This window comes from Adiantum capillus-veneris, chromosome 11 (assembly GCF_014529385.1).
Source record: "Adiantum capillus-veneris isolate H3 chromosome 11, ASM1452938v2, whole genome shotgun sequence".
Classification (NCBI taxonomy): Eukaryota; Viridiplantae; Streptophyta; class Polypodiopsida; order Polypodiales; family Pteridaceae; genus Adiantum; species Adiantum capillus-veneris.
In genome coordinates, this window is record NC_140941.1 from 122,256,985 (window position 1) to 122,283,404 (window position 26,420).

Sequence of the window (26,420 nt, forward strand, 5' to 3'; positions counted from 1 at the left end):
AAGAAACGCTCTGTGTCGGCTGCATCTGTGGCATGGGAGTCGGCTGCTGAAACCCCTAAGGCTAGATCTGGAACTACTGAGGTTGTGCATATCCTACAGGAGTCTGTGTAGAGGGTCTCATAAAATGTGTAGGCCTACCTGCTTGTGCATACCCAACACGAGTATGTACATGTATCCCCTGCCCTGTCCATCCATATCCCATGCCCACAAGAGCCTGAAATCCCATGTAGCCGCGAATTAGCATCTCTTGAAACCCTTGCACTTGAGCTCGGAGGTCGTCGATGATTTTAGACTTCTCGTGCAATGCCTGGCACAAGGCAAAAATTGTAGCATCTCTATCTGTGATTGCATTCTCTACGATAGGCAGAGACCCTTCCATAACTGCGTAAGTGGCTGAGTGGCGCTGGTGAGTAGCTGCCAACCTCTCTGCTCCAAGCTCAATGGTAGCGATAGCCTGCCTGGACTCCTGTTGTATCTCCTCAGAGAGCCGAAAAAGCGAGGTAGAGTCGGTCTCTGCCGAGGATCTTGTAGCGATTTCTGGTGGGACAGGGCTCCCAAATGGTACAACTGATGAATTGGCAGGATGGCTAGTAGATTCAGCTGAGACAGGTAGAGTGTGTGTAACTGAGATGGTTTTAGGTGAAGAGACAACTGCAGTCGGTGTGTGGGAGCTCGGGATGTTGGAGGCAATCACTGTGGTAGGAGTGAAAATGGAAGAAGTAGGGAGAGGGACACACACTGGAGAAACCGTGGCTGGGACATGCATATTGTGAGCTAAAACACCCGAGCATACCTTTGGCTCAACAGATTAAGTAGCGGAAAAAGATAATGAGCGTCGGACGGGGTGTTTCACTCGAAGATGCTGACTTTCTGATAGTGGCAATGATATTAGTGATTCTGTTGTGTCCTTCACCACTTTAACTCTTTTCTTCTTTTTCTTCTTCAATAGACTCATTGTATGCACAATATATTTCTCTTTTGCTGTGGATTGCATACATTGTATATCAGCATCCACATCCCCAAGGCTCACATGAATGTTAATCACCCAAGCCAACATAGGAGCTGCGAAGCACTAAAAGCTCGACTGTACTGATTGCACCGGTGCTCGAAATCGTTTGGCCCGGGTCTGTAAAGATGTGTACAGAATCTTTATTCCGCGCATAGTCTGGGTGATCAACTCCTGACACACTTGAACTGTGGCATCTTTGGAAAGCGTGGAGTATGTACACGTGGCCTAGTGCATGACCAATCCTAGTAGGGGTAAGGTTGTGGCCCCGCACTTTGGGAAAACTGTTCAAAAGCTCGTGTACCATATCTCAAGGCACATTAGTGGGTAATTCCACAGTTGCTAATGCAGTAAGCCCTAGTTGCTGCAATTGATCCTGAGAAAAGATATCCTTCAGAGAAGGATGAGGTAGCTGCAGGTGAAAGTTTAATGTGAAAGGTGCTTGACTTTTGGGCTTAGGAGGTCTATTGATTGCATGCCTTAACACATGATGTGTCCCCTTTCTTCTGTTTTTAGGATCCACCTCTTGGCTGCTAGAAGGCCCTAATTCTGATCCTAATCCACCATGTGAGAGGGTGGCTTCACTGGAAGTCATCTCAGTAACACCATGGCTGCTATGATCAGATTCCGCCTCCTCTACAGAACTACTTTGTCTTTCCCTACGCGTAGGCTTTTTGCGGAAAACTTCCCGCCGTGTTTGCCGACTACTACTTGCCATATTATCTCAGTAACCACTCTGTGATGGACACAGGAAAATTACACTCAGCAAGCTGTATACTGTTCTGTACCACAAGAGCTTGCTATCCAGGCACAATTCCACAGAAGCATACATACTTAACCTTGCAAATCATGATGAGAGAAGATGAAATATCACATTGCGTGAGTGTGCAGACTGAAAGGAAGTAGATTGTCCGGGGTTGCAATGTCTGCCAGAGAACGAACGTTGTAGGTACCTGCTTGCGCTATATTTGATGGTGCGATAGCTGAGAGGAGAGGGGAAAACGACGAGGGTGTTTAGGTAGGGCCTTAAGTGAAAAGGAAAAGCGAGAGGGGTCAGTGGGTAGATAGGGTGAGGAGTACAGAGTGGGTAGATAGGGGCGCAGAGGATAGAGAGGAGGAGGGGGTGTGCAAAGCAAGAGACACGTAGGTAAGGGCGAGGTAGGGTAGAGAGGACGAGAGGTAGTGGGTAGAGGCGAGTGAGGGTAGGTAAGGGCGAGGGAGGGTGGTTAGGGGTGAGTGAAGTTAGGTACGGGTGAGGGCTAGTCAGTAGGGGCGAGGGAGGGTAGAGAGGAGAAGGGCTAGTGAAGTTTGTAGAGAGGGGCGAGGGGTTGAGAGGGAAGTTTGTAAATAGGGGCGATTACGGGTAGGTAGAGACGAACGTTAGTGGGTAGGGGCGAGGGGTTGAGAGGGACTGGTAGGGCGAGGGGTGAGATAAGGAGAGAGGGCAAAACGCAATTAACCATGGCAATCTGAAGTACTACACACAGAGAGCAGAGAGGGTGGTATGAATTTTACAGAGAGAGCTGGTATAAAGAGAAGGGTTATAGAGTGACCCAATATCCACACTCAAAAAACGATGGGAAGAAGAAGAAGAAGGAACTCCGTGCTGCTGGAAAGAAGAAGTGAAAGAGAATTACTACGTAGAAAATGCCTCCTAATGACCCATTGTGTTTTACACTGAGAGCCCAATTTGATCAGAGAGTTTGATTAGAGAGAACCCCATTTTGAGCGCCAAAAGTGTGAAGACGGGACAATACAAGGCAATACAACAAGGTAGTCCAACTCGCATGGAAAGAATGAGCCGATTACAAGAAGTTAAGGAGAAAACAAGCACCCCAATTACAGTGGTAAAGAAAGTATACCGAAGGAGGAAATGTGGGGACGCCGATAGGCATGGCAGAGACTGAGAGTTTGCAAGGACATCATCATAACACATGCTCTGGTGAAAGGGTAAGTGAAAGAAGAGAAAAAGGAGATGCTGGAACTTATACTAGAAGCAAAAACAGCTACAGATGGCTTACTAAGAGTGATAATAGCATTTGTTTCAGGAGCCATTTACCAACAACAAGGGAACACCTTCCAAAGTCAGTAACTGGACCTCGCCCTGTGGCAAAATCTCTTGTACCATGAATGGTCCTTGCCAAGCTAGGACCAACTTCTTTGCTTTTTCCTGACATCTAGCTTGATACAATAGCACTAGTGATCCTTTCATTATTTTTGGCGTACAAAGATGGCGTTCATGCCATGCTTTGCGACGAAGCTGCTTTGCTTGCAGGTGTACGAAGCTAACCTGCGGCTTTCATCCAACATGAAGAGATGAGACAGATTGGCAGAGGCAATCCCTGTTGTGACACGGAGACTGCCCACCCTAGTGGAGCCGGAGTTGAATTCAAAAGAAGCGATTGCTTCTGACCCAAAAGCCAGTTGACAAGGAGTGTAGTTCGTAGTTGCTTTGTAGAAGATGCGATACGCCCAAATAGCGCCGAGGATTGCTTGAGCCCAAGAAGTTGGATGCAGTTGACAAGCCTTGCAAAGTAGAGCAATGAGAACTTTGTTGGTGCTCTCTGCTTGCCCATTTGCTCTGGGATAATAAGAGCACGACTTGCGATGGAAGATTTTGTAGTTTCCTAGCAGTGTGGTGATCAGATCATTGACAAAATGGCTGCCCCTGTCATCACTGGTAATCTCTAAGGGACACCCAAATCTGCAAAATATATTCTCATACAAGAACTTGGCTACTGTAGAGCTAGTGCCATCAGTCGTTGCTAGAACCTCTGCCCATTTAGTGGCATGATCTGTAGCAACAAGCAAATACTTCCAATTACCTGGTTGAGTCGGCGGAGAAATTGGACCCACAAAGTCCAAACCCCATCTTTCAAATATCAACCATGCCATGGATACCTGTAAGGGACGGTTTGATTGCTTACCACGTTTAGGTGCACAGCGCTGACATACATCAGAGACCTTCACATGAGCAATGGCATCCCGAAACACATAGGGCCACCATAAGCCACTCTGTAGAATTTTCTGAGCTGTAACGTGACCAGGATAATGGCCACCACTAGGACCGCTGTGGGCATCCTCTAAAATAAACTCCACTTCATGGAGAGAGACACACCGACTCACAACACCATCTAGTCCAACCTTATAGAGCTGACCGCCAATCAAAGTGAATGGTCGAGATTTGAATAGTAACCTGCGTTTCTGCAATGGAGAAGCATTCTCTGGGAACATGCCAGTGGGGATAACAAGTGTAGAACATCGCCATGCCACTCTAGAGTTGTATCGATCTTAAATAGACTACTATTTGGAAAGTCATCCTCAATACTGGTAGCTTCCTCACCTGAGAGAATGCGAGCGAGATGGTCGGCAATGACATGACGTTTGCCAAGATGAAGTACCACTTCGAAATGGAACTCTTGGAACAGAAGGAGCCATCGCCAGACCCGGCCTACAACTTGTGGCTTATTTAGCAGGTAACGAAGAGCATGATGATCAGTAATAACTGTGAAGTGAACCCCTCATTTTTGAAGAGCATAAACAATGGCCAAACCTTTCCTCTTGGTAGTGCTGTAATTGCGCTCAACTTTCGTGAGCAACCTACTTGCATAATGAACGGGACGATCGAGATTGAACTCCTTGCTAGATTGAGTGAGGACAACACCCACAGCTGTCTGACTAGCATCAGTATGTTCATGGAAAGTTAAAGACCAATCAGGGGCTACAAAATTCGAAGCTTCAGTCAGGCGCTTTTCAAGTAAGCAAAGGCTTTAGCTTTAGCTTTGGACCATTGAAATGGTACAACAACACTGGTCAGGCGGGTCAGAAGAGGCAACCTCAATATAGCTACTATCTTCTCTAGGTCTAGCGCTAAGCCTTTAGCAGATACCACATGGCCCAGCAATGCACCTTCAGTGACCAAAAAGTGAAATTTGTTCGGATTGAGATTCAAATGTGCCTCCTTGCACCTGAGGAAGATGGCAGAGAGCTGTGTGAGGTGTTCCTCTAGATTCTCCATTGAGGTCGAACATTGAGCACCCGAGAAGGTTGAAAAATCGTCCATGAAGATGCGAAGATAATCCGTAGGCAACAAAGGACAAAAGATGAGATATACTATGCGATTGAAAGAGGGCGGAGCATTTTTTAGCCCAAAAGACATTCTGGTGTAAATGAAAATGCCCCATGGGGTCACAAAAGTCGTTTTGATCTGATAGCCTGGATGGATGCCTAATTGATTGTAACCACTAAAGCCATCCATGAAACTGTACAATATGTGCCCTGCCACATCTTTCAAGCACACGCTGAGTGAAGGGGATGGGGAAACCATCTGGGATAGTTACCTTGTTCAGATCGCGGTAGTCAACACGCACGCAGATTTTATTTGATTGCTTTTAAGGCGCAATGACCATGGGTGATAGCCACTCACAGTGCTCCACTGGCACAATGATCCCTGCTTCTTCCATCTTTTCTAGCTCTTTCTTGATAGCTTCGGCATACTTTCGGTTGAGCTTGTAAGCCTAGCCTTTAACTGGCTTGGCCCCTTCAACCAGAGGGATAGTATGGACACCTTGTTCTGGTAGGATTCCTTCCAAATCCTTGTAAGACCAAGCAAAAACATCTCTAAAGGAATGCATAAATGAGACTACCTGATCGAGTAGCGCGGGATGATCCCATAACCAAGAGGCTAGGAGGATGTGCTGAGGGTCGTCAAAGGATGAAGACTCAGCCGCTTCTTGTAGCTTTTGAAGCATCATGGGCCGGTGTCTGATCTATGTGAAAATCAGCATACTCTTCTTGTAGCCAGCCTTTTGGAAGCTCCTCGAAGGGTAAGTCCTCACACACAGCAGGGGGCCTTGGCGCGGTTGAAGAATCAGATACAGAGGATAAGGGAAGATGTGAGGGGGTGGTGAACTCCTGCAAAGGAGACTTCTTTCCCCTTCTGTGGTGTGTTATAGGTTCACCAAGACCGATGGCTTCCAGCGAGGGGCCCACAGAAGTATGGTCCTCAATAACCGTCTCACTTGCATCTGGAGGGTGTGGCTAATTGATCGCAGCTAGAGGAGCAGGGAAAGAGGGTGGATTCTCAAGCAAGGGTTGAGTAGAGACCACATAGCATGGCAGCGATGTGGTAGCCTCCAACCACTGCAGAAGATCTTCGTCGGACACATCTGGTGTGGTAGGCCGCTCTATGTCGGGCTTGGACTCCACTGACAAAGAACTATGATGAACCACCGGATCCATACCTCCTTCAAGTCGAATTGGTTGCATTCGAAATCCAGGAGTATGAATCCACATGGCGTCGTTTCCCCAATCGTGAAGTGCCTTTGTGTGCCGCAACCAAGGTCTGCCAATGAGCAAGGGAAAACCTCCCTCAACCTTGGGAAGACGAACCACAACAAAATCCAAGTTGAACGTGAAGTCTTGTGCCTGCATAGGCACCTTGTCTACTATGTGTAACAGCTCTGATACCACTGTAACAGACTTGGGCCCTCCAAGTCAAGAATCAATCGCGACAGCACCAAATAACCACTTCAAAACAATTCACAAATCACAATATCTCTAGGCACGGAACTCCGCCGGGCCAGTGCAAATCTATTGTGATCTGTGAATTGTTTTGAAGTGGTTATTTGGTGCTGTCACGATTGATTCTTGACTTGGAGTGTCCAAGTCTGTTACACTATGCCCACTGGGTAGATTGTCCTCTGGTCGGCCAATGTAATTGTGAAGGTGGCAGGGCGGGTAGGCGGCAGACCTAACGCCATCTTAGTGAACTCTGGCATTAGATTGATGCCAGATCCACCATCGACAATGACACCGGAGAATTGACGCCCATGAATAGATACAATGAGATGAGGACTCTTGTACTCGATGAGGGGAGCAGCATGATAGGAAATCATGTAGGACTCTGAGGGCTAAACAGGGAGGTGCCCGCCACTAGGTTGTGCACCTAGGGTACAGAGATTGAATGACGGTAAGGGTGTCATGCATCAAGGCGGAGCATGTCATAAAGTGACTTGTTGAAAGGTGTTCTTCAAGATGGCTTCTGTTGTCCGCCTGGTGCTTTTGATATGGGCTTCCTCTGGAATTTTGATATGTTGCAAATCAGCCACTACTTCCAAAAAGGCCCCATCAATGTCAGTTTGCATGGAGGGAGGGTGTCTTTTAGCACTAGTTAATTGCTCATCAGTTGGGTCAGGTGTACTAGGAGAGGGAAGTGGAGATGGACGAAGTGGACCTTTTGGAAGGCTTAGACCAAGAGCTGCTCTTTGTGCCCGAGTGAGGACGCCAGCAGGCTCCTCCACTTGTTGTGGCCTATCCTTAGGGGTAACCACGAGTAGCAGGGGATAGCTAAGGGATAGCGCTTACTGCTATCTGATTGAGATTTGGAAATGTGAGCTCTTGTTGGTTCTGACTTGGGCCAAAAGACGTGGATGCGCTTTGCTTTGGACAATCCTTACTGTAGTGGTCCTTTGCCTCAAGGCAATGATGGCAAGGAGGGGACCCTTCGGGGTAAAGGACACTTACTTTGATAATGCCCATATTCTCCGCATCTGTAGCATAAAATGGGCCGATTTGATGGACGAAATGGGGGATGAGGTGGTCTTTGCTCCTGCTGCATAGAGGTGGAGGCTGAGGTGTAGAATCTCTGAGGAGCTGAGGGAGCATTGGCATGATAAAAAATGAGGCGAAAAAGTGCTTGGCATACCTTGCATAGAAGGAGTATTCAACAATGGTGGCATGTGGTTTGGATGGCCATAGGGAAAGAGCATGTTGGATGCAGGTGCTAGCCCTTGTTTGAAGAGTAGGACCAAGACCTTGCTGTATTTGTCACAATCCTTAGAGATAGTAGCAATCCTTATCCTCATGTCCCGCCTTTTCACAGAAATGGCAATAAGCCCAGAGGAGACATTCAGGTGCAAGGTGCCCTGGAGAGCGGCATGAGCTACACTACACCAGAGCTTTAGTCTCCTGTTGAGACCTGAGCTCGTCTAACTCGGGCTTGATCTGTTCCAACGCCTCGTGATGTGGAGGCTTCTCCTATCTAAGAGAGAAGGACCTCTTCTCTTGAAGAGCCCGTTGTAGCTTTAGGGCTTCTAGTTCCCTGCATAAAGAAGTTTAGGGGTCAGATGGACTTTCCAAAAATACAGAGGTAGACTCTACCTGAGGAGAGTCGTTGAACAGCCTTCTTGCCCCCTCTATCCTAGTAGCAACAACAACAAACTCCTCGAGAGCGGCTTCCGGTCGGAGACTTTCTCTAAGTTTTTGTTGAGAAGACTTAGGAAGAGCCTTCTCACCCATTTCTTAACCATAAATTTGCCTCGTTGCTAGGGAAGCTTTGCGACTAGAGACCTTGTTCTAGTCATGAGTTCTGCAAAAGTCTCATTGGGCTGGAGCATTAGGTTGGCCAGCTCACCCAGAACTTTTTCTTAGAGGTCCCGTGGTCTGAAGGCTTCACAAAACTCCCATCTTAATGTAGCCCAAGTCGCAAAATGATTATCAGCAAACTGACTATACCATTTATCGGCTAAGCCATCCAACGTTGATGGGAAGAGCACTAGGTAAGCGTCTTCTCTATTGAGCCCACGACCCCTGCAAAGGGAGACAAATCTCCTGGCATGGTCATTTGCATCCTCTGTGAAGAGTCCTATAAAGTTGGAAACTTTATATTTACCTTAGCCAGGACACTTGTGAGCTTCTCCATGGTCGTCTGCTCAGAAGCCTGGTGGTGCTCAAGGGCTTGCTCTAACACACTGGTCAAGCACTTTGCTGGGGAAGGTGACCGGGGAGGTGTAGAACTCGTTGAGGGAATGGAAGCAGTCATGTGAGAAGAGGGTAGGAGTAATGGGGCTAGTGGACTTCTACTTGGCACAAATGGTTGATGCTTTCTGTGGTAGTACTTCAGAGGACTTAGTAGTGGTATTTGCTCCTTTGACTGACTTATATGTGTCATACAGTAACCAAGAGTCTACCCAAGCTTCGGGCATGAACTGACTTAACATTGGCCTAGGCTCCCCTAGAGCAGGATGAGTGAGTAGAGCCCCTGGCTAGACGTGGACGAGACCTGGCTAGACCTGGACGAGAGACAACAAGACGAGGACGAGTGACTAGACCCCTGGCTAGACTTGGACGAGACCATGCTAGACCTGGACAAGATACACCTAGACCAGGACGGGAGACTAGACCAAGTTGGTCAAGGGAAGTTGAACGAGATCAAACTAGACCAGAGCAATCGAGATCAACAAACAAACACAAACGAGAGCTTAATCTTAATCAACTAGCTGCTCGACCTATAGGCGCAACGAAGTGAGACTTGAGTTGAGGTCCCACCGGGCGTGCCAAAAATGAGAGCACCTGTAACGAGGAAAAGGTGTTGTACTCTCTAGAGTGGGTGCTCCTCAATGCAATATGCATGAAATCTCACTCCAACAGAAGAAACATCACACACGAACACTCAAACACAAAAGTGGGATATGACTCAAGACACGACACGACTCAAAACACAACTGCAGACTCGACTCAATGGAACTCGATAAGCTCAAATAACCATACAACTCTGGCTAGAAGCACACACAACTCCAAGCTCAGGACTCAAGGTACAATGCAAGGAGAGTGCCAGTGTCGTCCAGAACTCTAGACTCAGGACTCGAGACTAGACGCTAGACCATACAAAGTGGATAATGCATGATCAAAACCAACTACTGATATATACAAACATGAAGAGCCACCAACGGCTGCAAAATATCCACTCCAGCTAAGTCTATCTTTGAACTGTGGTGGCGGTGCGTTGGCCACGGTGTCGATTGGACCACTACCCGTATCTCTGCCACGTGTCACCGACCAGCCGAGATTTCGTCCACTGTGAAACCCAACCCAATTGTAACTAACTACATGTCCCTCCAATGACATTGTAGCCCTGCTACAGTTTTGAAGTGTTGAATTCCAGTCACAGGCTTGTTCATGAAGTTCCTTTGTGTCATAAAGTTCAAGTAAAGTTAAACACTGTAAAGATCGGGTGAAAGCTAAAGTCTACCGCCCCACAGGCCGGTTTGACGGGCATACAGGATCCACGAGAGGTTTTTCTACTCTTGACCACATTCTCACACTCAGAGCCGTTATTGAGGAGGGCAGATCACATGGCAGACAGATCAATTGTAGCTTTGTGGACTTTCGCAAAGCATTTGACACAATGCCTAGAGCTAGATTTACCCACAGAGCTGATTTGGGGGATATGGCAATATACATGTCAGTAGTGGGGCATGTACGCACTCTAGAGAGGTTATCTACATTATTTCACTCCACTATCGGGGTGAAGCATGGCTGCCCGCTCTCTCCTACTCTATTTGCTACGTATGTGGATGAGGTTTCTGACTATATTGAGAGAGAGGGTGATAGAGGTGCACAGTTGGCAAGGACATGGATTCCACTATTGTTATACGCTGATGATATTGTGTTGATCTCCGACTCTCCAAAGGGAATGCACTTGGATGCTTTGCATAGGTTTGTCCACGACAGTGGTTTGTCTATTTACCTTGGTAAAACCAAGGTTATGGTGTTTAACACCATACCACAATGGACCAAGAGATCAGCACCAGCATTCACATACGGCCATGAGACAGTGGAGTATACACATGCTTACACCTACTTTGGGGTGCTCTTTAGTGGACCAGCATTTTCATTGAGGAGCGCAACAGAGACTAGTCTGACCAAAGCATATGCAGCATTGGGTGGATTGGAGAGGATGTGTTTAGAAATTCAGTTCCAGGAGCCTAGGACGAAGCTCTCTCGCTTTTTGACACTCTGGTGGCTTCCACATTGCTCTATGGAGTTCAAATATGGGGGCCTTCATTGGACCATCATGGGAGGTCGGGTCGCACTGATGGATGGGGAGACATGAAGAAGTGTCACGAGGACGTGGCAACTGCTAACCTTAGTTGTTGGTTTCTTTCCAATGATTTTTATTTAATTTTTGAGACCCTCTTTTTGAAGTTGCAAATGGTCACACATTGTATGGCCAATGTGAACGGTAATTTCACCCGGAGACGGGAAGTTGATCGGCATTGGAACTCGTAAAGTAAAAGGATGTCTAGGCTCAGTTCAAGATCATGTAGGTCCCCCCTTCGCACTTAGCAAGTGGGTGGATACTAGGAAGTGAACTCAATAAAGGCATAAAGTCAAGGTGGGATCACCAAAGGAAAATACCCGACAGTTGGGCCACATTGCATTTTTGGATGAGGTCCTAATGGGGATCGATGGTTAGAAGACCAGTGTGAGCCCAACGGAAGCATCTCCTAAAATTTAGGGAACTACTTATTTGGGCCACGAAATCTGTTCGCGTCATTAGCTTCAGAATGACAAGGGGAACATTTTATTACTCTGCTATAAAGTCAAATGATGCACCAATTAAGAGATTTTTCAGCGGGAAGCCCAATGCGGGGAAATTGCATGTATGAGTGCCAAGTGGCACTTTTTGGCCAATTTACCGAGTCTCAGAGAACAGAACTCGTAACTAACTTTTGGAGCAGTTTTTGAGGCGGATAACTCTGATTTTCAGCCATTTCTCTCCACTTTCTAGCTTCCCATGACTTTACCTAGCTCCAAGGAGCTTATTTTCAGCATTGGAAGGCATCAGATGTGTGTTTACAGGGCTGTTTTGCAACGTTTTCAACGATACGTAGGTTTTGGCAGCCATGGAAATCTTCCTCTTTTGCATCTATTTGTTCGCAGATGCATTACAGGTCAAGCGCAGTAGAGGGGGCGCTCGATTTATGCTGGGGGGATGCTTCATTGAGAACCTGTCATAAGTTAAGAGCTATGGAAAGCTTTCTTTCCCTCTATGTATAGTGTGGTGCTAGGAGTGATGCCCTGCACACTACACACTGCTCTCTCTCTCTCTCTCCTACGTGCAGTTATGTGATGCCCCACAAGAGGGCTAATAATTTGACTGATGTATAGCTGTGTGGTTTCATACTTTTGTGATGAGGCAAGAGCCTCGAGCAGGAATAGAGGTAGCTAACTACTACTTCAAATCAGGCACCGGTGAGGGTCATAACCTCACCGTACAGGTGCGTTTTCAGCACTGTGCATGCGTTGTAAATTGACTGTTTTTCAGCCACATGGACGCCAGAACCATTGGGAATAGTGCCCCACTCGCATAGGACAACTAGAGGACTGTTTGGGGCTCAAAACAGGGCAAAAACTAGTAAATACAGCGTGCTGAATTTACTGTTTTTGGGCAAAAATCGGAGGGTATATGCCAATGGAAGTGAGTTCCCGCAAGGGAATTCGTTTCGCGCAAGTTTCGGGGTTGTTATGCTGCCGAAATTTGGCCAAAACAGGTGGTATCTAGCGGGATACAGGTAAAGGCTTCCCAGGACTCTACTTTGTTATTTATCCTCTCAAAGAATAAAGAAATACCGAAAGGGGCACCAATTTTGGGGCCTACAAGTTGTCGGCGTCTGACGGGAGCATTCTAGCTTCCGAGCAGTGTGTGTGCTTAAGCGTTAATTCCCGTCGCAGGTTCGCCTTGCAAAGTGCTCTCTATGTGTGTGTCTAAAGTAAAGAATTTCGGGTGAAAGCCAAAGCCTACCGCCCCATCGAGCCGGTTTCAAGGTTCCATTGCCGGGATATTAATCACTTTTTCCTCAAGAAGTGAGCCTCGGTTGTTTTGGGTAAAGACATAGAGTACAGGAACGCGGGATTACACTATGGCCGACAAAGGGAAGGGCATTATGGAAGAGGGTTCCTCTTCACAGGCTAGACAGGGAATTCCGCATGTTCGCCCTGCGAAAAAGTGGTCAAATTAGGACTGATTTTCTCTACGTTTTTAGGGTTTGCAAGTATGAACCAAGGTGAGTTAGGGAGAGGTCTCACGGTGGTAGATTGGCCACTAGATCTCCTGCGGGAGTGATGTGGGTCTGCCACGTGACACGCTACTCGTCGATTCTATGGGGCGATTGCTTGGATTCTTTGACACATTGATAAATCATCTTGAAATTTGAGCTTACTTGGTTGTGGGTAGTACGCTACAGTGTTGTGGAATTATGCTCGTTTGCAGAGGCGAGAGCCTCTTGCGCAAGTAAAAAGTTAAGGGACAGGTTGTAAGATGCTATGTGGTGCATAGTTACCAGGAACTGGAAACCGGAACGGGAACACGGAACGGGAATGCCGAACAAAATGCTATTCCTTGTTACGGGTACTCACGTTTGAAACACGGAACGGGGATTCGGAACGGGAACTTGGAATGGGAACGGGGAACGGAGACCTGAAAACGGCCATTCCCTGTTACTATGATGTGGTGAAGTTCAAGAACTATCCACCTATGGATGGAAAGTGGATGAAAGAGCATGAACTGTCGGAGTCACCAAATGTATTGCAGCTTTACGTTGAGGTCTTTGGGTTATAGCTTACTTATGCCCCAACCCAACGTCTACAAAGGAGGGATAATGATAGAGCTAGCACATCATATGTACATATGAATTCAGTGTAATAGATGGAAATGACAAAAGTATGAAGGTCTCATTAAGTCATTTGTATCTATGTGTTACGACCTTTCTTGCGGATACATGCGATGATAAAACACTGCTAACAACACAAGATCATCAGTAGCATGTATTTATGGTATGCAATCGAGGACGTTTGCAAATTCAAGAGGGGGGTATGTCACGAAGACGTGGCAACTGCTAACCTAAGTTGTTGGTTTCTTTCCAATGATTTCTGTTTAATTTTTGAGACCCTCTTTTTGAAGTTGCAAATGGTCGGACATTGTATGGCCAATGTGAACGGTAGTTTCACCCGCAAACGAAAAGTTGGTCGGCGTTGGAACTCGTAAAGTAGAAGGATGTCTAGGCTTAGTTCAAGATCATGCAGGTCCCCACCCCGCACTTAGCAAGTTGGTGGATACTAGGAAGTGAACTCAATAAAGGCATAAAGTCAAGGTGGGATCACCAAAGGAAAATACCCGACAGTTGGGCCACATTGCATTTTTGGATGAGGTCCCAATGGGGATAGATGGTCAACAGACCAGTGTGAGCCCAACGGAAGTATCTCCTAAAATTTAGGAAACTGCTATTTTGGCCACGAAATCTGTTCGCATCATTAGCTTCAGAATGACAAGGGAACATTTTATTACTCTGCTATAAAGTCAACTGATGCACCAATTAAGAGATTATTAAGCGGGAAGCCCAATGCGGGGAAATTGCATGTATGCGTGCCAAGTGGCACTTTTTGGCCAATTTACCAAGTCTCAAGGAACAGAACTCGTAATTGACATTTTGAAGCAGTTTTGGAGGCTGATAACTCTAATTTTCAGCCATTTCTCTCCATTTTTGAGCTTCCCATGTCTTTACCTAGGTCCAAGAAGCTTATTTTCAGCATTGGAAGGCATCAGATGCGTGTTTATAGGGCTGTTTTGTTGTGTTTTCAGCGATACGCAGGTTTTGGCAACCATGGAACTCTTCCCCTTTTGCATCTATTTGTTCACAGATGCATTACAGGTCAAGCGCAAAAGAGGGGGCGCTCGATTTATGCTGGGGGGATGCTTCATTGAGAACCTGTCACAAGTTAAGAGCTATGGAGTGCTTTCTTTCCCTCTCATGTATAGTGTGGTGCTAGGAGTGATGCCTTGCACACTACACACTGCTCTCTCTCCTACGTGCAATTATGTGATGCCCCACAAGAGGGTGCAATTATGTGATGCCCCACAAGAGGGCTCATAATTTGACTGATGTACAGCTGTGTGGTTTCATGCTTTTACGATGAGGCAAGAGCCTCCTTGAGCAGGAACAGGGGTAGCTAACTGCTACTCCAAAGTAGGCACTGGTGAGGGTCATAACCTCACCGTACAGGTGCGTTTTCAGCATTGTGTATGCGCTGTAAATTGACTGTTTTTTTGCCATACGGATGCCAGAACCATTGGGAATATTTCCCCACTGGCAAAGGACAGTTAGGGGACTGTTTGGGGCTGAAAATAGGGCAAAAACCAGTAAATACAGCGTGCTGAATTTACTGTTTTTGGGCAGGAATCAGAGGGTATATGCCAGTGGAAGTGAGTTCCAGCAGGGGAATTGGTTTCACGCAAGTTTCGGGGCTGTTATGCTGCCGAAATTTGGCCAAAACAGTTGGTATCTAGCGAGATATAGATAAAGGATTCCCAAGACTCTACTTTGTTATTTATCCTTTCAAAGAATAAAGAAATACCGAAAGGGGCGCCAATTTTGGGGCCTAGAGGTTGTCGGTGTTTGCACCGAGCATTCTAGCTTCCGAGCCATGTGTGTGCTTAAGTGTTAATTGCCGTCGCAGGTTCCCTTTGCAAAGTGCTCTGTGTGTGTCTAAAGTAAAGAATTTCGGGTGAAACCGCCCTACGGGCCAGTTTCAAGAAGCCTCTGGTCTCTATGATCTCGCGGCTGATTAGAGCCAAGGCTTCAGTACCACATGACATTATTCGAGCAAAGCTAGGTACCCCCCCCCCCCCCCGGCACTAGTGGTTGAGGCGCTTACCAGGGACCTCCCCAAAAATAGATATGCCCGCCTAGCATTTGAGTCCTCTCGACAATTAGCTATGCAAGGAGATCCAACATGTTATATGGTTTCAGGTACATGGGTTCAGCATAGACAGATTGCCCCCCTTCCAGTACTCATTGGATGCACCCTCTCTGACTCTTACACAATCCGAGATTACCAGGCTCATCTGCCAGGACCTGACTCAGCTAGACACAAGGAGGACATGGTTAGAGAGCACGACACATTATCTCCACTCCGAGTGCTCTCATTTTTGGCACGCCCAGTGGGACCTCAACTGAAATCTCACTCCGTGTAGAGAGTAGAGTCAAGTCGAGGAGCTGTTGGGTTTCAGCTCTCTACCTGTCTTGCTCTATTGGGTTCGATTGTCTACCTGTCTTGCTCTATTGGGTTCGACTGGGTCGGCTTAGTCTGAGTTCTAGACCTGCTGGTCTAGTCTCTCGTCTTGGTATAGTCTCTCTGGTCTAGGTACCCCCAAGTGGTCCAGTCACTCACCTTGGTCTAGTCTCTCTCGTCCAAGTCCAGCCAAGCGATCCAGTCTCTCTCTCTCGCCTTGGTCTAGTGGCGATTGGACCAGTTTTCAGCAAGTTAAAGGTCTTCGTGCCCAAAGCTTGGGTGGGCTTTTGGTTACTGCATGACACATACAAGGCAGTCAAAAAAGCGACAAAGCCCACTATTAAGTCCTCTGAAGTATTACCACAAGAAGCGTCAACCCTTCGTGCCAAGTAGAAGTCCACCAGCCCCATTACACCTAGCTACATCCATTCTCTCAACTAGTTCTACACCTCCCCAGTCACCCCCATCAATAAAGTTCTCATCCCCTGTGTTACAGCAATCTCCTGCACAGCTAGCCATGGAGGAGCTTACAAGTGCCCTAGCTAAAGTGAACATCAAGTTCCCGACTTTCAAAGGTCTCTCTACAGAGGATGCTGACGACCATGGTTTGTTTCTCTCTGTAGAGGTTGTGGCCTCAACCGCGAAGACGCCTACTTAGTACTCTTCCCATCTACCTCGGATGGCTTAGCAGACAAGTGGTACAGTCAATTTGCAGAAAACCACTTTACTACTTGGGCCACATTGAAACAACAATTCTGTGAAGCTTTCAGACCAAGGGACTTCCAAGAAAAGGTTCTGGATGAGTTAGCCAACCTGATGCTTCAGCCCAAAGAGAGTTTTGTAGATCTCATGACCAGAACAAAGTCTTTGGTCGCCAAGCTTCCTCAGCAACCGAGTGAATTCATGGTTAAGAAGTGGGTGGAGAAGGCTCTTCCCAAAACGTCTCACCAAAAACTGAGGGAGAGTCTCCGACCTGACGCCACCCTGGGAGGAGTTTGTTGCAGCTGCTACTTGAGCTTTTGGTCTCAGCTTACCAAAAGATCCATCTCGTCCATCTCCCTTTCCACGACTTGGCCTACCTGATCCAACTGACGAGCCCTTTATTGGTGCTAAGAGCAGGCCAACCTCCATGCTATCTGACATTGATGGAGCTTTCTTGGAAGTAGTGGCTGACTTCAACCAATCAAAGTTCCAGAGGAAGCCCATATCTAAAGAGCCAAGCCCACAGCAGAAGCTATCTTGAACAACACCTTTCAGCAAGTGTCTCTTTACGATATGCTCTGGCTAGATGCAAACCTCAGAAGTGACACCCATTCAGTCATTCAATCTCTGTATCCGGGTGCAGGGCCTAGTGGAGGGCATCTCCCGGTATAGCCCTCAGAGTCGTACATGATTTCCTATTGAGCCGCTCCCATCACCGATTACAAAAGTCCTCGTCTCACTGTATCTATTCTTGGACACAAATTCTCCGGTGTCATAGTCGATGGTGGATCTAGAGTTCACTATGTTGGCTTTAGGTCTGCAGCCTACCCGCCCTGCCCCCTTCACAGTTACATTGACTGACCAGAGGACAATCTACCCAGTGGGCATAGTAGACAAGGTGCCTATGCAGGTACAAGACGTCACATTCAACTTGGATTTTGTTGTGGTTTGTCTTCCCCAGGTTGAGGGAGGTTTTCCCTTGCTCATCGGCAAACCTTGGTTGCTGCATTACAAGGGCACTTCACGATAGGGGAAACGACGCCATGTGGTTCATACTCCTGGTTCCCCAATGCAACCAATTTGATTTGAAGGAGGTATGGATCCGGTGGTTCGTCATAGTTCTTTGTCAGTGGAGTCCAAGCCCGACTAGAGCAACCTACCACACCAGATGGGTCCGACGAAGATCTTTTGCAATGGTTGGAGGCTACCACATCACTGCCATGCTATGTGGTATGTACTCAACCCTTGCTTGAGGATTCACCCTCTTTCCCTGCTCCTATAGCTGCGATCAGTGAGCAACACCCTACAAAGGCCAGTGAGACAGTCACTGAGGACCATACTTCTGTGGGCCCCTCGTTGGAAGCCATCGGTCTTGGTGAACCTATAACACACCACAGAAGGGGAAAGAAATCTCCTTTTGCAGGAGTTCACTACCGCCTCACATCTGCCCTTATCCTCCTCTGTACCCAATTCTTCAACCGCGCCACCACTCTCTACTATGTCTGAGGACCTACTCTTCGAGGAGCTTCCACAAGGCTGGCTACAGGAAGAGTATGCTCATTTTCACATATATCAGACACGGGCTCATGATTTTTCACAGCTATAAGAGGCGGCTCAGTCTTCAGCCTCTGTCACCAGCGACACCTCCAGACCCGGTCAGAGAAGTCAACCTAGGCGACCCTAACGACCCTCAGCACATCCTCCTAGCCTCTTGGTTATGGGATCATCCCGCCCTACTCGATCAGGTAGTCTCACTTATGCACTCCTTTAAAGATGTATTTGCTTGGTCTTACAAGGATTTGGAAGGAATCCCACCAGAACTGGGTGTCCATACTATACCTTTGGTTGAAGGGGCCAAGCCAGTCAGAGGCCGGGCTTACAAACTCAACCCAAAGTATGCCGAAGCTGTCAAGAAAGAGCTAGAAAAGATGCAAGAAGCAGAATCATTGTGCCAGTGGAGCACTCAGAGTGGCTACCACCCATGGTCATCGCGCCTAAAAACGTCTTGCCTGAAAGCCCTTTCCCTTCTTCCCTATCTCTTTCTAACTTCCTAGGCCCTAATCTTTTCCCTCGCTCCTCTCCACATTCTCTCTCAACCCTAACCTAACCCCCTTGCCCCTACCCTATCTACTCGCCCCTCTCCAAACTCTCTCGTCCCTAACCTACCCTAACCCCCTCGCCCGTACCCTACCCTATCCCATCGCCCCTACACTACCCTTTCCCTTGCCCCTACCCTATCCCACTCAAACCCTACCCTCTCTAATCGCCCTACCCTAACCCCCTAGCCCCTTACCCACATCTTCCACGCCCCTAACCTAACCCCTTGCCATCAATCGCCCTCGTCCTCCCTGCAAAAATTCGCAGATACGGCCTTTTTTTTTCCGTTTCCCTTACACACCTTGACGCCCCTTCCTTATCAGAGCCCTACCTATCTAACCTACCACCTTGCCCCTGCCAACCCTTGCCTTTACCCATAGCCCTTTCCCTCTCTCTTCAATTGGATTGATATGGCAGGTACTAGCAAGCAAGTGCGAAAAGCAGCTTTGCGCAAAAAGCCAGTTGTGGCTATAGAATTAGTGAGTAATGACCACTCAGAAAACAGTAGCAAAGGCTCGAAGACATCACTTCAAGTGACCCAAGTGATGAAAGCTACAACGCCTCAATAGCAGACTCAACGTCAGATTCTGAAGCTGACTACAACTCGGATGCTTCCAGTGATCACGCGGAACAGTCGAAGGGGCGTCAAAGCAAAGGAAAAAATCAAGTCATCACTCATGAGATAAGGTGGCCTTCAACATCTAAAAGTCTCTCAACTTTCTCCTTGGAAATTTTTCTACAGCCGCCTCGACCATCTTTGAGTGAGGTCCTTTCCAAGGCTCTTACATCCTTACAATCTCGGGCCATATGCTTTGGAGCCCAGGTGCAATGTGTGTAGTTGAGCTTCAAATGCTTTGCAGCACCTCTTTTGGGGTGGATAATAAATATTCATGTAACCCTTGCCCAGGTGGATGAGGATACCCAACCGGTAAATGCGAATCGGGAAAAGAAATTCTCTAACTGCGGAGACTGATCAGAAAGTAAAGAAGAAAAAGAAGATCTAAGCCAAGGTGGTTAAGGACTCGGTAGAGTCTCTACGCTCATTTCCAAAGTCAGAGAGCCAACAGACTAGGGTGACACATCTTTCGGGACGCTCTCTGTCTACTTCCATTCCTTGTTCTCTCGTGCCAGTGTCTACTTCCACTCCTCGTGACGACTCGGCCACTTCTCCCTCACAGCATCCTCTCCCTTCTTCTCCCATATTCACCCCTCCTCTAGTAAATATATCTCCCACTCTATCAGCACCAACCATCCCAGATGTACACACTTCACCCGTTGTAACCACTTCACCCATACCTAATCCTAGCCCACCTGCGCGTCCTCCAACAGCTCATGCATCTGTTGCGTCTTCAATGGTGGCGGACTTTACTTCTCTATGCTGAAGGGTGATCGTCTTGCCGAAGGCATCCAACATGCCATGTACTCTGAACATCCACGAAATTCTAAGTAGCGCATCGCACCCTCCCTGTTTGAGCTTTCTAAGAGGATATTACAGGATTCCAGGAATGCTATCGCCACCATAGAGCTAGGAACAAAGCAGTTAGCGGCTACAGATCAGCATCACTCCGCTACATACGCAGCTATGGAGGGATCTTTGCGAGTCGCTGAGAGCGCCATCGCCGATCGGGATGCTACTATTTTCGCACTACAGCAAGCCTTGAAGACCTTAAAACACAGGTACAAGGAATTTGAGAAATGCTTCTACAAGAAAATAGGTCTACCCAGGCTTCAGTGGATGTGGGGTATGGATAGACTGGATCAAGTACACCAATGCAGATTGCCGCAACAAGCCCTTCTCAACGTTCCTTGTTGCGACAGTGTTGCTGGTACACCGCCATGGCTATGTTAATCGACGCCCTCAATACACTACCGGACAGGTGCTACCCTCTGCTCTACAACAAGTGGTTGCTCCTTTCACAAACAACCCAGTTATGGACAACAGAGCCCAACAGCCTCTAGACCAACAGCGGGGTGTCCACCTCCAGAGACTAATACTTCGGGTGCGGCTGTGGCAACTACTCTTTCTCTTGGGTGACTGCATGACAGTCTTCTCACCATGGCAGTACAGTGCACTAGTGGTTTATTTTTGCAGTCTTACGGTCTTTTAGCAGTTTCAGTTGTTCTCTCACCGAGACGGTGAGTGGTCTTGTGGCGGGCAACCTGTAGCAGGGCAACAGTGTCAATGGCACGGGACAGGCAGTTAGTCACAGTTGGCCCGAATTTCACATTGGACAGACTCTCTTGCCGGGTCGGTGACACATGGCAAGGATATGGGTGGTGGTCCAATCGACACCATGGCCAGTGCACCACCACCACAGTTCAGAGATAGGCTTAGCTGGAGTGGATTTTGCAGCCATTGGTGGCTCTTCATGTTTATATATATCCTTAGTGGGTTTGGATCAGTAGCTACTTTTATGTGGTCAGTAGTCTGGAGTCTATTATCTTGAGTTCACCCACAATACTTCTTCACGTCTTCCTTGCACAGCTGAGTCTCGACACACCGATTGTACCATGAGTTTGGGTTGGAGCTGAGTGTGCTGCCACGCCAGAGTCCGTATTGGTTTCTTTGAGTTAGTCGATGTTCATACTGTTCAGGTTTCACCACTGAGTCTTGCTATTGTTGTTATGTTCTTCATTGCCTTCTGTGTTTCCATTCTGTGGAGTGAGATCTCACGCACACTGCACTGAGGAGAACCCACTATAGAGAGCACGACACACTTTCTCCACTACACCAGATTGGTCGCCTGGAGAGGACTTCAGGTGGATCCCCCCAAGGATACGTGTATGCTACTTGGTTGTCAGGTTGGTTTGGATCTGTCTCTAGAGCAACAGAATGCTTCTCTCCTCCTATCCACTAGGAGGAAACTGCTACATTAGAGCACCGCACGACTTTCTTTGGTTGGCAAGGTTGTAGTGACCAACCAGCTTCTTTTAACTACTATGTGGTACATCACGTCTTGCTGGCTTTTTTCGAGCTCCTGCATTAGCCAGCTGGAGAGGCTGATCACAGGAACTTTCTGTGGTCAGAGCGCGACACCCAGTCAACCCGAGACAAAGTGTCTTGGCAGGTCATTACTTTACCATGTTCTCAGGGAGGGCTGGGGATCATCGACCCAGCAGGGCAGCGCAGAGCCCTCCTTCGGAAGCTTGTGGTAAGAGGACTTCTTCCAGGGGAGGAGCCTTGAAAGGAGTTATTGCTTCACCGGATTCGTGCCCGAGTCCCTCATATTGGTGGCCCTTGAAGTCTGTCCACCAGGTGGATCTTTACCGAGATGCGCAGAGTTGGCTTGAGCAAGAGCTAGGAGGACCGCTTTGGTGTGAGCCTGCTTAGGTCCTGGGAGAAGCTGCGGAGTGGCCTTGAGCCAGCCCGCATGCATTGAGGAGCACTTGAGGTAGCCTCTTGTTTGAACCCCATGGTTAGCACACAGCAAGGCCACTTGGTTGGTAGCAAGCCTCATGTTTCTTGGGGTCCCATAGCAGAGGGTCCAGCCCGCACTTTTGGAGTCAGTGGCTACAATTCTTGGGCCTTCCTGAGGAGATTCAAAGCATCCAGCTATGAGGCATGAGGGGGGTGCAAAGCATGTGCCACGATATTACATAGGCTAAACCTGCTGAGTGGCATACACCCTCTTGAAGCAGTCGCTCCTAGTTGGATGGGGGCTTTCACGCGATTGGAGATCCTCATTGCAGCTAGGGCTTGTTCAGAGGTAGGACCCTGCATGTTTTTCGAGGTTTAGGGAGAGGGTCGTCTTCACAAAGTTTGAATAGAGGCACCACAGGTTGAAGAGTGTTGTTTTCAGAGGATCCGAGTTGTGGGCATCTGCGGGAGAACTTCTCATAGATCCTGACCCGGCACATCTTGAGTCAGGACACTGGCGGCTCTGGGCTTGGGAGAGCCACCCTTTGGTACGACTATAGTGGGACCGGGGAGAGTGGTTTTGGCAAGATCCTTTCTCTTGAGCCGATCACCCAAGGACCCCTCTTTTCCAGTACACAGCTCACCGGGGGCGCCACATACTGGCAACACGGAGCAAGACTCTCCCTACTGCAGCGTTCCACTGGCAAGAGGGTCTCACAGTTGAGTTCTTGTTAGTTTTTTGGGAGCGCTTGTGGGGCAGCAGACAGCCAAGGAGAGTTACCATGTTTCAGTGGCTAGTTGCGCATAGAGCTACTGCAGTAGGGAGTTGGTCGGTACACAACAGCCTCTCGGTGCAGCATGTGCAGCCTGTGGCCACCCATTGGAGACTCAGCGTCATTGTCTATGAGACTGCCCCATGGCATGGAAGGTTTGGCTTCGGATTCTGCGGTTGATGCCAACACTTTCCACAGCAAGCCAATACACTTGGGGTGTTGCAGCCTGGTCTACACTCATGCGCCCACTGCTCCGATTTGAGATGGCTTCCATCATCAAGGGGGTCAGCCTACACTCCAGCCTGCCACAGAGCTAATCTCCCAGGAGTGGTGCAGTGATAGAGAGGGGTGTTGGGAGCTCATCTGCGGCCTAACACTCTAGTTCATCTCAAGGTAGCTAGGTGCGTAGTTCCGGTACAAACTTGGTATGTAAGGTATGTAGTACAGAATGGATTGAGTTTTTAGGTAAGTAAAAGTTCGTTTTTTTTTTTCAAAAAGCCTAAAATTGAGAGTACTTCATACCTTTACTTATGCATTCACCAAGACTTCAAATAAAGACTACAGTCCATGACTCTAACCAAATAGTGAAAACACAAAGCTGATTAATGTCTACAGCCAAACAGTGTCAAATGTCTCATGTCATGGTCTCATAAAACGAAGAGCATAAAAAAAAAGTACATAATGATAATCCAAGACTAAAGTATGAAGTCCCGACTCTCACAATGCACGATTTTTTTCCTTTGAAAAAAAGCATATGTACAGATCCCTATCCATACGTACGGATCTATACTGTACGGCTGTACTGTACGGACCTATCCGTACGTTGTAAAGATGCAACCTTGGTTCATCTGGAGGGGCCGCTACTTCTGCATCTTCGAGGTTTGTCTTGTCCACCGACAGAGATTGTTCGTGACATTCGGCTCAAGTTGATCCATACACTCAGAGGCCAGTTTGAGAGATGTCAGGGCAGTTCTGACCGCATGTGGGAGCGCCATGAGGCTTTATTGCGACTCTGGCGTCTAGGGCCCTTCTTCACCATAGTTCAGGGCGTGCCTAGATGGCATTACCGGCCACCTGTGTAGTTTTCTCCTCCTCCCATCTCGTGATTTAGCCCTCATTGTACATATCTTGTCTTTTCATTGGGAGAGTCTCCCCCCTTTTTCTGATGTAGCCCTCTCTAGTAGAGGCCGGTTGTAGCCCTTTGGGCAGTTTTATTAACTGATGGAAGGATCTTTTTCTTGGAAAAAAAAAACAGTGATTTAATGGAACCCACGCCAAGGGCACAATAATTTAGGTAAAAGACGACGCAGACTCATAGATATTGACAGGATGTTTAAAGTTTTGGATTCACTACGGCATGCCAGAGGAGCCTTAATTAATGCTCTTACAAGAGAGTTGTTTCACTTTAATAGAGCAACTTCTCCCTTGTCCTTTCTATGGTGTATCTAACCATCATCAGAGCTTTATATGGTTATGAAAGTAGAAAATAAAGAAATTATCAAAGGAGGTGCATTCACACGAGAAGCTTCTCGCTCTAAACCTGTAAATTAATAGAGACTCTTATGCGGAATAGCTTGATGTTTCTCTTAGCTTTTCTTTTCATAGCTAGTGTGCCTTTATTCCTTCCTTCACCTTTTCTTTGACCTATCTTTATCATTCCAGCCTGTTCTGAAGCTGATTCTCCTGTCTTTGATGATAGATTTCGGTACAATTAAAGTAGTGCGCTGCATTAACTTCCGTTCTGAAAGTTGAACAGCAGCCCACTAGAGCAATGAAGAACACACCTTGTGAAATGCCTTTTTCCATGGATGGAGGGAACAGGATCAAACTCAGAAGTTCCAAAAAAATCAAGGATCCAAAAGGTGAACTACAATTATCTTACAAAACTTTGGACCCATCAGCCATTTATTCACGTTCTTGTACTTGACAAGAAACCTGGTTGTATAGACTTTGTTGAGTAAACAAATAAACCGTAGCGATTAAGAGTCCTTTGTCTACATCATGTAGGTGAATAATGGAGAGCCAAACTAGCTCGTGGGGACATGTGACTGTGATGAGGGATCATTTCTGATCTTAACCGATGACTCCTGATGAAGAGCTGTACCCAGTTCATATTGGTAAATCATAACTAGCAAATGAAATCATGCACATTGCACTCCAATGGTACAAGAAATTACAGGTATGATAAGCGTCATTGAAAAATGTAGAATCCCTTCACATGATCAATTTCACATACCACGATTGAAATTGAGATGCAAGAACTGGGAGAAAGGCTGGGAAGCAAGAAAGCAAGGGATAATGGCTGTCTACTGAAGAGTTAGAGCCATCATAGAGCATTTTCTGGAAGGACTGGAAGATTTCTAGGGTGTTTAGGTGTACATACTCATTGCTTAGAGTCATCCTGTTTTTTTCCTTTGACACATCAAAGTGCATTGTACCGAACTACGAAAAAGAAATTCCTTTCATTCTTATCTTGCCTTCAGATCTTATCTTAAAATTTTAAAACAAGGTTCCTGCTTTTACAACTCTTACTTTCAATAGATAAGTCAGTTTGGAGTCCCTGTAAGGTATATGACGAATTTTACCCTCTGCTGTTTCCAATAATGCCTGCAAAATGAAAAGAGATTTTGATTTTAGTATACTGTTGACGATTGAATTGTTAACTGAAAACAACCAAAAGAAAGGGCATGACCAGCACCATAACCTCGACTTGACAAGATACAAGGTAGTTTAAGGTTTAATGTTTGTTGCGCTCGTTTCATCGTGCTGTCAGAGCCACATAGAGGTATACTAGCAATATACAATTATCTAATAATGTGGAGATCTTTTCATCATGCTATCAGAAAGACATATAGGTATGCGAACAATAGACAGTTATTTAATACACATTTTGGACCTCCTCATTATTTTTCAAGGTACACATGCAAACCGCGACTACCCCTGCGAGAACACAACAAGATTGATTTGCTCAAAGTTGAGGTATACAGGCCTTTTATAACGAAAAGAGAGAGAGAGAGAGAGAGAGAGAGAGAGAGAGAGAAATGAAATGAAATGTTATATTAACGTCTTCAAAAGGCCATAATGACCTATGAGACCCGAAAGTTACAAAGTGGTGGATCTCATACAAAGTCAGAGTAACAAAATAACCTAATAACAGTACAAAACAAAGATATATACTATGGGGTCCTAAGTTGATCGATGTGAACCAAGCAAAAGACCAAGCAAAAAATGGGCGGCTTGTTGGGATAGCTGAATCACAAGAGATCTAGCATCAGTCGTTGGCGAATCTCATCAATTTCCTCCATGGTTAGTAGTCTGACCGGGCGTCGTGCATGCCTGGCCAGCGTGCTCCGAATTTTCTGTCGTAGCCTCCGTCGATGCTGTGTAGTTCTTCGCAGTCGCGGGCACCTGGATTTCCCCAGTTCAATCGCTCGATCAATCAGTGTGCCTCTGGTATGAGACGAGGGGGAGCTCTGCTGTGGGAGTGGCTCTTGCGGCTGTCCCATGTCTGCTTTGAAGAAGTCTGTGATCCGTCTTTGAGACTGGCTAGCCTCGCCATTCATCAGGCTATCTCTGTGTCTGCGCAGCTCGAGCAAGAACAAACCCAGACATCTCTGATCTTCGTATCCCA

General features: G+C 47.2%; 1 protein-coding gene across 1 annotated transcript in view; it reads right to left on the bottom strand.

Annotated features, from left to right (window-relative positions):
* Positions 1–26,420, bottom strand: part of LOC147447937 (uncharacterized) — a 203,992-nt gene that overhangs the window by 33,741 nt on the left and 143,831 nt on the right. Inside the window, exon 9 of the mRNA XM_086523707.1 lies at positions 25,322–25,396. Coding sequence (XP_086379833.1) covers positions 25,322–25,396 — 75 coding nt within the window. The remainder of the gene's footprint in view (positions 1–25,321; positions 25,397–26,420) is intronic.